Below are 10,421 nucleotides of genomic sequence, written 5' to 3' on the forward strand. Positions count from 1 at the left end.
CGAACTCCCTTCACCGCTCATCTTAACACATCAGTCCAGTTATTGCTTGGAATTTAGCAACTATATGAAGATCCATGAGAGAGTCTATCTATCTCTCTCTCTCTCTCTATTTTGTAAATTCGCTAGGCTGAATATGTGCCGTTAACCAGAAAGCCTTTCGAGGCACGACGATAACTATATGTATTTACAATGAAGTTATGACAGGAGCATGCATGCATGTATGTATATGACGTTCTGTTACACATCATAAACGAGTTTTCATTGAAGATATAGGCGTTCATATTCTACTAAATAGTAATTCTATAGGACGTATCCAATGCATAGGCTGCAATCGATACCAAACAAACCAATAGAGCTTAAAAGTAGTTATCGAATTGCCAAATATACATAATGCCCGCAGGAATTCATAGACTAGTGCATAGAAAAGATCTGGAATGTCTTCATCGAAGGACTACAGAAACAAGGTCATTTTTCGGCTCTTACAAAAGCACAGTTAGCTACAGTAGCTCGTCGGATAGTAGATAACGATCGGAAGCTCTGACACCTGATCAAAAATGGTGAGCTTTTTTTATATAATTTTCACAATTATTTATAACAAGGAGTGGATCGAACGATGTCTCGAGTACTCAGCCGGCTGTTCATGTCCGGCTCAGCACTAAAAGCCCGCCCCAGGAACCAATTTCATCACAGGACTGGACTGTGTTTCATGTGAATTTCTACTAGACGACCTAAGGCATAGACATTTTTATCTAGCAAGGCCCTTATTTTACTGGAACGACCTGAACAAAGGTCGTCAATCAGGTGACTGTAGGCTTTGTTTAATGGTCAATTCTACATCGGGCTGTTTTGTTCAATCGCTTTGGGTGATTCGAACTAACACAAACTGTTAACATTTGACACTGCACCTCTGTTTGTACGTTATCGCGCCTATCCGACAAAGCTCACCGATCAAATCGAAGAAATTCGGGTACACGTTGCTAATACCGGTAAGGACGAGGGTGACCTCGTTTTGGCGATACCAGCTCTTCTGCGCTTCTGGTTCTTCGCCACGAGCGACGACGAGGATGACGGCGTATGCGGATGAACCAAGTAACAACAAAACCAAAAAGTTTGTAAATGTACGGAGGGTGATGAGTTTCCAGCTCCGTTCCTCCTTTCGACGTTCTTTTTCTTCCAGAATTGATTCCTGGCCAGGGAAAAGATACAGGCGAAAGCTGGTATGTGTATATATATATATATATATATGCATATGGCGGAATATAGAAATTATAAAAAACTACTGAGTGCTAATATGTGGTGTCTCGAGTCAGAATTTCATTCAGTTAAGCGTTTATTCAATACCAAATATAAATGAATAAAACGGCGACATTTTTAAGTAAAATAAATTACTAAATAACGATTTAACTGCATATTAAGTTTGTTAGTCCATGTTTCTTACCTTAAAACTCATTACTAATGATGAGACCTTATTGTGAGCGGTCTCAGCATTTCCGATCATATAGTCCCAGCCGGTGTACAACTTCCAAGCAAACGTGCATTCATCCTCTTTTTCAATCATTTTCGATTGTTTGTTGTTCGATGTCATTCTACAGTAGATAGCACGAATTAGGATATGGCAGAAGAACAAAGTTTATAAGTAAAATGAAAGCTAATAATATTGTGTATCATCAGCCTCGTTAACTGCCATTTTGTAAATGGCCTCGATATTTCTAACCGTGTGTATGGGTTCAAATCTAAAGGCTCATCCAGCATACAGGCAATGTGTACGAAGCTGAGCCCCAGTGCTACATACACATGTACCGTTAGTAGTGAATTCCTCTGGACGCTAAATAGACTACGGTTCTAACGAATCATCATGATCAATAGATTAATATAAACAGATTCTTCGTTAAAGAATTAAGGCAATCCTATGGCGCAGAACGCTATCTTGTCGTGTTGTGAGGATATCTATTACTTAGGCCGCAGATCGCTTCCCGACATTTTCAACTTATTTTTAATTTCAAACTTTCCGGGTGCTTTGAAACGTTGCCGAAACTTAATAGACAGCTAAGACCTGACGAATGTTCGTTCTTATCGGTGTCCTTTTTGCACCAATACGTGCAAGGCCAAAAAGGCCTTACATATACATATATCTACTAAATTTTTTTCTAAATCCGATAGCGCGATAAAAGCAATTGTCAAATTAAAGTCTGTTGCTTATATTGTCTACAACGCTCTGAATATAGGGCACTTTGCCAATACTGATCGTGCGGCATACCAAATAAAGAAAATATTTATTTTCAGAGCATGGAAAAAGTGATCTTTTTTAACCTAGCACTCACAGTTCCTGGAAGGTGAAAGTACCACTAACTTGTCAACCTACCAAGGGAATCCAAAGGCAACCTTCGGACACAGCTTATTAGGTACCACTTCGTAATATTTTAAACTCACTTTAACGTTATGTGAAATTATCATTATTAATTTTTATAGGAAACAAAATCTGCAACTAACTTAACTCCAAATTTTTATACATAATATCTAATAGTAACGCTAGTATGAATATGTTTGATGATTTAGTATAGATTAAGTGTCAGTTTCGAAATGTTTGTGACAGAATACTGAAGCCCCACTTAATTGTGTTGCAGCGTGAAGACGATCACGTACTTTCTTAATATCATGAAGAAGCTAAACATGTACATGACGAGTGAAGACAACAGATAGGCTAATGGAAGACGATACCCTTCGGGGGTCACCTCACGGTCTGAGTAGTAACCATAAAATATGGGCGAATATTTCAAATAGCCTTCGAACTCCCAAACTTCCTTCAGGTTTAAAGCGTTTTGTGCCTCGTCGTCTTTCACTTTTTTACGCATTCCTGAAACAGCGCAAGCAAAGATCATAGAGCTAACACCTTTTATAACTAGATAAGAAAAATCAATGCTTAATTAAGACAAAAAAAAACCCTTTCGTGCCCGTTGTCATCAATTACGAGATGAACTATGTCTATATCCGGAATAACTAAGACGATGGAATACGTCACGCGTTTAATACTACCTGTTATATCATCATCTCCTCGAAGAACTTCGGGAACCATTAGAAAACAGCAGATAAATAGCGAAATAAAGCTATTTAGCCAGAAAACCCATCGAAGAAAGATGAAGTAAGATGCTACCACTGAGCCGAAATGACTCTCAATTCTTTTAATGCGCATTTCCCAAGGAGTTAACGTAATGATCAGGTCGGCAATCTCCCGCTTTAAACGGTGCAGGGACTGCAAACAGAAACAAGACAAGAAATCATCATCTAATAAATGAGAGATTGAGCTGTTTACTAGGATTCTAAACAGCCGGGTTTTAATTAACTCAGCTTAATAGTGAATCATGTATATAACGCCGAGGTTTTACGAAAAGGACCTAAAAGTTTTTTTTTTTATTTTTATCACGTGGAGTGCTATAATAAGCCTTGTGTTTTCCTGCTGTTATCTTATCGGCTTATTGTTATCCTGACTAATATGATTCTGGTAAGACCCAGTCCAAACAAACGGTATCACGTCTGTTTCCACTTGCAGTTCTTCTGAAAGCCAGCTGTAAAAACTATATCTTTCCGTTACAACATTTAATTTATCTGATTGATTGTTTTGTTGTATGTTCAATTGTCCGCTTACAATAGCGTGGTTACCCGGTTTTCCAATTGCCATAATTTTTAAAATAGCTACCTGGCGGTATTCATTGTTCTTCTATTAAAGTTTGTCAATAATTTGGTTATTTGATTTCAGTCAATCTAACTGTCATCCTAACTTAATCTACTCAGACTCTTTGAGCTGCCGTCCCGGAAACACTGTTAGGCAACCTAGATCTTCTACAAAAAGGTTCATTTGTATTTCCGATACAACTTTTCAATATGGCATCTTCGATCATTTTTAATAATTTTTTCGAATAAATCGCTCAAACCATAAAGTTTTTCCCAAGTAGCATTAGCGATGACGAGGACGACCCTATTTAATGAAGTATTTATCTATTCTGACTATGGAGCAAAAATGTACTAGCTTTCAGACAATTAGATCAATCAGAAGCAAGAACAACGCTACGTAGACCATTTTAAGGTAAGAAACTGACAAAAGACAAGGCTCTCTATATTGCATAACATACTTTTTGAATAAAGTAATGTTTTTTTTTTTTTTTTCTCTAGAGTAACCTGTTCTTCATTTTACTTAAAATCGGGTAGCAAAGATGGCGATAAGAGATAATTCACTCACATTTCGAAACCAATTCGAGTACGTTGCGAAGATATCACGAGCTTGTTTACTCTGGGCAAGTTCGCCCTCGTGCTTCTTAATGTATGCCTTGGCAGTGCGTAACATCCGAAGTTTTTTTGCCATCGACCACGGCTGCGTTTTAATACTTTCAATCATATTCTTGTGGTAACGTATATTCTCTTTTACTTCATCCTCTGAATTCTCAAAGTCGATCGCCGTACTAAAATCAAATGATGATCATCAATCAAATGAAAATCAGAGAATGTAACCCTAGATACAAAAGTAGGAGCATTTTCATTGTAGGCGTTTCTCATTGTTTGTCACTATTGCTACGGCTTATAAAAGTCCTAATATAACGTACTCTCCTGATGAGGTTGTGTAGGATGATAAGCGTCTCTTTGAGTCCGTGCCGCCGATCGTAGAAGCTCTTCGGCTCCGTCGCGGGCTGCGACGCCTATGATGCGCATCTAACATTTCATCTTCAGATGAAAGAGATTGAAGGCCTCCTTCGGTCGGTGAGAGGTCTGAAGTTCTTGACTAAGATGTGGTATACCGACAGCATTTGGCCATGTAGGGATATTATAAGAAAAACATGATTTCCATTAAAGAAAGGTCATTTTATTCTCACGTATGGTTCAGTTAGTAAAATCCTATTTACAAGACGAGATGTGTGCTCTCTTTGTCTGTGTCTGAGGACGAAGTCGATTGGGTGTGGTCGCGCTCATGCATCTCAAAGTAAATCCAAAGCTAGGAACAGACAAAACAAATTGAATCGCTATGGTAACCTTACAATTGTTTTAGTTCTGCCTCTCCACACGAGTTCAGTAACTCATAAGCTCAATTCTTATTACCTTGTACAAACATCGTCTCTTGACCAATGTTACACCCATGATGTAAGAAGGTTTAGAAAAAAAAAATATGGTAAAGAGCGATAAAAACGAAAGTGATTGACAGCTTATTGTCGTTCAGAATGATCAGAATTAATGATTTTTTCGCAGTCGATAATCCTTTATACTATACGACATTAAACCTATTAGAAATATAATCTAAGATATGTTCATATCTATAGGACGCATTTATTTCTACGAAGCGTAATGTTTAATTTTACTAATTTAGACATACCTTCGGTAGTTTGTCAGCGTCCTTTCTTTTGAGATACCTTCTGCCGCGTTCTTTTTTGTCGCTGCCCTTATTGTCCGCGAAAGAACCTTTTCCTAAGGATTCATCGTCCACTCCGCTTGGCTCCCCGGATTTTTCCGTGCCCGTAGACGCATCACGCGGCTCTTTTTTGCCTGGAAAATACATTGTGCCCGCTAGATAGATAGAAAGGAGATATTTCAGATGAAAATCCGTAATGGATATTTCAACGAGTGGATGCTATAAGATTCGACAGAAATCGCTTCTACGTATGATCATTAATCACTGATACCGTGCTTTGAGGTATCAGGATACAACCTGCACGGCGTGATTCAGAAATACATTTGCTACATGATTCCAATAGAAGTACAGCAAGTCTACTTGGGTTAGAAGCTTGCTTTTTGTTAGATTATCGTCATCTTGCTTGCTGATATAAGTAGTAAGAAGCTAACATAAACAGCTATGGACTTGTCGTAACTTGCCACTTCTGCACAATGTATCCGTCGTCACAAAAACATTTGGTGCAATGCCGTGGCCAGTTCTTGTTGGGGTAGAAATCAAAGGTGAATGAAAGGGTCTTTTCATTTAGCGATCTCGCAATGGCATTGCCATATATGACTGTGTTCACTGTTTACCCTACATGCATGCCTGGACATAAGTCAGCGTAAACGTAGCTGGTGAGAACATGAATCAAAGAGATCGAACATTTATATATTAAGGGCTGCAGTCACAAGCAGCGAGCGGCCTTTGTTCTAGATAAATATCACTAATTGTAAAATGAATAGTGGACTTCTAAGCTTCTAAAAATCCCGCTCTGGGAGCATCGCGCAGATCTATGAGACTCCTTATGACGCGATTTAACGTAACGAACGACAGTCCGGCGTGTAAACATTTAATGAGCCAGAATTCGGCAAATGGTCAGCCCTGAACAGATAGCACGGTTGAAGATTCAACAATGAAAAACTGAATTATTTATATTTGATAAAACATCTATCTATCTAAAAAACTAGGTGTATATTGAGGGGAAAACTACAAAGACCAGGGTTGAAAAAGCATAGGGGTGAAGTGAAATTGTTACATACTATTATCATAATTTATTTGTAGTTTAATAATTTTCAATATTGCATTTACGAAAATAGTGAAATATAAACAAATTTAGCCTTTATTAGATAAATCAGTAAAGGTATAAGATGGAAGATAGGTAAGTTATATTCTTCAAAATAGAAAAAGTGAATTCTCCATATTATCACTATAATTATTATCGCTATATCTTTTATTTACAAAATCTATATTTTATATAAATCATTATAGTTATTTTCTCTTTGAATATTCTAATAATTATTAAATTTAATAATGAAAAATAATATACAGAACAATACATAATAGTAAAAATTCTAGATTTTTATCATGCTAGTCATCATATCGTGCTAATCAGTCTAAATGTGATAATACTAGCTACCCTCTCTATATTTTTGTTTAATTAGCGATTCTTATCTGAGATAATTCTTATTTTTCATACCTGTAAAGCTTAGTTGAATTGATTATTTTAACTATTCATTTTATAGTAATCGTTAATATCTACTTACTAACTTAAAACTACAAAATTATTTATCTTAAATTTTCCTGATTATCATGATAACTTTCAACTTTTCCACCAGGTTAATTGAGGCCATTCTTAATTTCCTTTAATCTTTCTTATAGATGAAATCAGTATAATAACAATAGTAATAACACTCTAGAATTGCTTTCATATTAACTTAATAACAGCGCGGGCAACTACAAATCACCAGGAAAAGGGAGATAGTAGATTTGCTGAACTATTTGCTTTCCATTAGGTAATGCAAGACCGACCTTTAGTCATGAAGCAAACATTATTTCTTTTTACAAAACCAACCGGAGGCTTTGTTTTGTAAAAAGAAATAATAAAATAAATAATAAAAAAAAAACAGCTGGTACTAACAAACCAATGATTAGCTTGCTTTAGGCAAGAAGCACTGAGTTAACGACAATCTACGTCCTGAATTTCCAATGGCTCCATTAACAGATTTTTGTCCCTCTCCAAAATAGTCCACTTTGGATTTTCCTTTTGAATTTGAGTTTTTGACAAGTTGACTTACAGTTAGATAGATCTATTTTATATGTGCTGAAAGCAGACGCTTATAAAAACGTTTTTTTTTTGGAATGGACTGAAAACGTTTCGATCGTTTCTAAAAATACAAAACTATTATGGAACATCCGACGAGTATAGTCGCACCTTTGCTTGACCTCACCCAATCAATTATAGCCTAATTACAAATTTTCCAAAATGCAAATCGTAAAAATTATCCTTATTTTAAGTGGTCGGGGTACTATTTTCTTTAGAAGACATGTTTTAAGCATAAACAGTCTATAGACGCTCGAGCGTATCATTGTGCACAAATGACGCAACCATAGATACTGTCGCTTTTGCATTAGTAGTTTTAAAAAAGCAAATCTGCATTCGGTCGATCAGATGGCCTGTCTAATTCGGTTTCGGACCAAACCCCTTTACATGTACCCTGTGGCGTATATAGTACACATGTACACACGTTTGTACCTTGCAAATAGAAATAAAGTGTGCATGATTAGGCGCTAAGGCCGGACTTTGTTTGGTGAAAGGTTTTTACCAACTGTTGCGAAATATCTTGTAACAACGGAAGCTACTAGGGCGTAAGGCATGGAACCTTGTCACAGGGCTTGGCCTACAGTGTATTAAATTTAAATAGGGAAAATGAAAATATGTAAATATATCTAGCGATACGAGTTGTTATTATATAGCGTGATCTCTGATTCAATAGATGTATCTACCATTTCAGCGTAAGTATGCAAAAGTTGCTTCGTCTTCATTATAATGTGGCAGATCACGTTCTTGCTTGCTAAACCTAAGGACAGACAGTGGTTTGGGTTCGAACTCGGGCATAAACACGCTTCGTTTCCGTCTGCGTATACGCTCAGATTGAATATATAATGTGCTCGTTTACATGGTCTATTTGTGGCGGACATTTGATTGGCGCAGGAGGTCACCTTTACGGAAATTCGCTACAAACAACTTTGAATTCCGTGTAGCCTGCCCTGTGATAGGGACCCACAGGCCGGGTACCTTTTGTGTTAACAGAAACTGTGAACTGCGTTGGGTAAAGATGGTTGTCTTTAGTAGGCTGTCCGTTAAACATGGACACATCTTTAAAATTTAGTATTTCAGTTGGCCAAAAAACGCAACGGGGTTATCGTTGCAAGTTCGTTCAAAGAAACATTGCATATTTCTAATACTAGCGAAACTGAGTGAATATGAACGTTGCCAATTTAGCAGAATTTCATCAGACTATGATCTACGACTGTCGGCCGGTATAAAAAACATTTCCTTTATTTGTACGAAATTAGTAATAATCTAATTATCTTATATAATTATAAAAACAATTATTTTTAATGTTAAATTCTATTAGCAAGTCATGTTGTGCCGGCTTGCGCAGATATATAGAGATACGCCAGTTTATATATTTCCGCTGCTGACTTTCCAAGGGTCACCACAGCGGTGATACTGTACCGCAATTACGTTTCATATCAAATAATTATGCTACAACCCGACGGGTGAACAAACTCAGCCAATGAGCTCTATTCCATTTTTGGACCTTGTGTGTTTATTAAGTCTTTTATGTAATGCATCATTGCAAATTGCCCCTAAGGACTTAAGCATCTTGTAAACCTAGGCCTCGAGGCTTGCACAATTGTGTATATCTACCGTTCAATCAGAGTACAATAAATGCTTAAACCTGGACCTCTTCAGCAGGAAGCAGTTCGTGTGGCGTCAGCCACATGTGAAATCGACAATACGCTACAAGCACAGTCGATCCACGTGTTTCTATTCCATTAGACGTTTGTCTCCCGGCACGAAACGAGCCGTCTGTCTACGCCTGGGTTCGAACCCACACTAGCAGTTGTCTGCTGATCTTAGAGACGCGTTGTGGTGTCTTGAAAATTCGGTACATAGAGGGACGGACGTGGATAATTCGTCAATGGTCTCAAACACATACGCAGATGTCAGTGGTGCACTATCCTAAACAGTCGCGTTCTATGGATGGGGAACATCAAGCTTTTACAAACGAATCCGTTGAATTTTGAAGTGGAATACTGTTTGAAGTTCAGTTAGAAAACACTCTAAAATACTTCGGTATTCTAGAAGCTTGTGCATGAAGATCAGTCGAGTTACCTCTAGGAGAAGTGAGTTCAGAAGCAAAAGATGACCTAGTCTTTCTAGTGGTTAAGTTTTCGTTTTTCGAAAGCCATGGTGCTGCAGGAGCTAGGCGTATAACGTTTCAAAAATTGCCAGAGCGCTGAAATATGTCTGTAAAAGACGAACGAGAGCGCTTTTAACAGATAAAATCATCATTAGGCCCCCCTAGCTTAAAAGTAATATATAATCTATCAGATCAAAATAGGCAGGTTAAGCTATAATCATAAATAATACTATCTGGAAAATAACAACGGTGATTTTGTCGCTACTATATGGTCTACGTTATCGGGCAACAGGAGGCAGTTGAGAAAGGACTACGACTAGTAAATTAACGTTCAGGACAATATAGCCGCATCAGTGTTGGATCTTATTTATTCTGCAGATAGAGTCGGCGATCTGAGCTGACAACGTCTACGCGCGTACACGTCCAACGTAATAACGTCGAATATTCAGATCGATTTTTCAAAAATGTTGATCAATTTTAAGGTTTGCAATAAAGACCATCTATAAAGTTACGCGACGTAAACGCTTGACCTTGTGTTCTGAAGGTGGGATTACTTAACGCTGTCGAAAATCCACGTCGCGTATACTTAAATAACGCTTGATTTATTGCATGACTGACAAAACAAGAGCCAGATCCATGAGGTCCCGTGCTGGATTCGGAATTCTAAGCGATTTTTCAAAGAACGACGAGTGATGCAATCACGCCATTACTAATGTAGTAAAGTGAGCAAACATAGAATCCTACGACGCTGCCATAACAGTGATGAATTGTTAATAGATCAAAAATGTCCCATACAT

The 10,421-nt window shown here is 37.6% G+C and overlaps 1 protein-coding gene across 1 annotated transcript; it reads right to left on the reverse strand.

Annotated features, from left to right (window-relative positions):
• Positions 1-886: 886 nt before the first annotated feature.
• Positions 887-5,539, reverse strand: LOC147753849 (transmembrane channel-like protein). The gene is made up of 7 exons (XM_086972849.1): positions 5,357-5,539; positions 4,596-4,771; positions 4,235-4,454; positions 3,034-3,250; positions 2,644-2,854; positions 1,439-1,586; positions 887-1,186 (listed from the first exon to the last, which is right to left on the reverse strand). The coding sequence occupies exons 1-7, from the start codon at positions 5,537-5,539 to the stop codon at positions 887-889; spliced, it is 1,455 nt and encodes a 484-aa protein (XP_086828975.1).
• Between the last annotated feature and the right edge of the window lie 4,882 nt (positions 5,540-10,421).

Source organism: Varroa jacobsoni, unplaced genomic scaffold (assembly GCF_002532875.2).
Source record: "Varroa jacobsoni isolate VJ856 unplaced genomic scaffold, vjacob_1.0 scaffold_171, whole genome shotgun sequence".
Lineage (NCBI taxonomy): Eukaryota > Metazoa > Arthropoda > Arachnida > Mesostigmata > Varroidae > Varroa > Varroa jacobsoni.

Bases quoted from the DNA above. Each gene is read 5' to 3' on its own strand.
- LOC147753849 (XM_086972849.1), bottom strand. From the start codon at position 5,539: ATGTATTTTCCAGGCAAAAAAGAGCCGCGTGATGCGTCTACGGGCACG. The intron at 4,772-5,356 runs GTATGTCTAAAT...ACCACATCTTAG, and splicing joins ACGCTGACAAACTACCGAAG to TCAAGAACTTCAGACCTCTC. The intron at 1,587-2,643 runs GTACGTGATCGT...TATCTACTGTAG, and splicing joins TTCTTCATGATATTAAGAAA to AATGACATCGAACAACAAAC.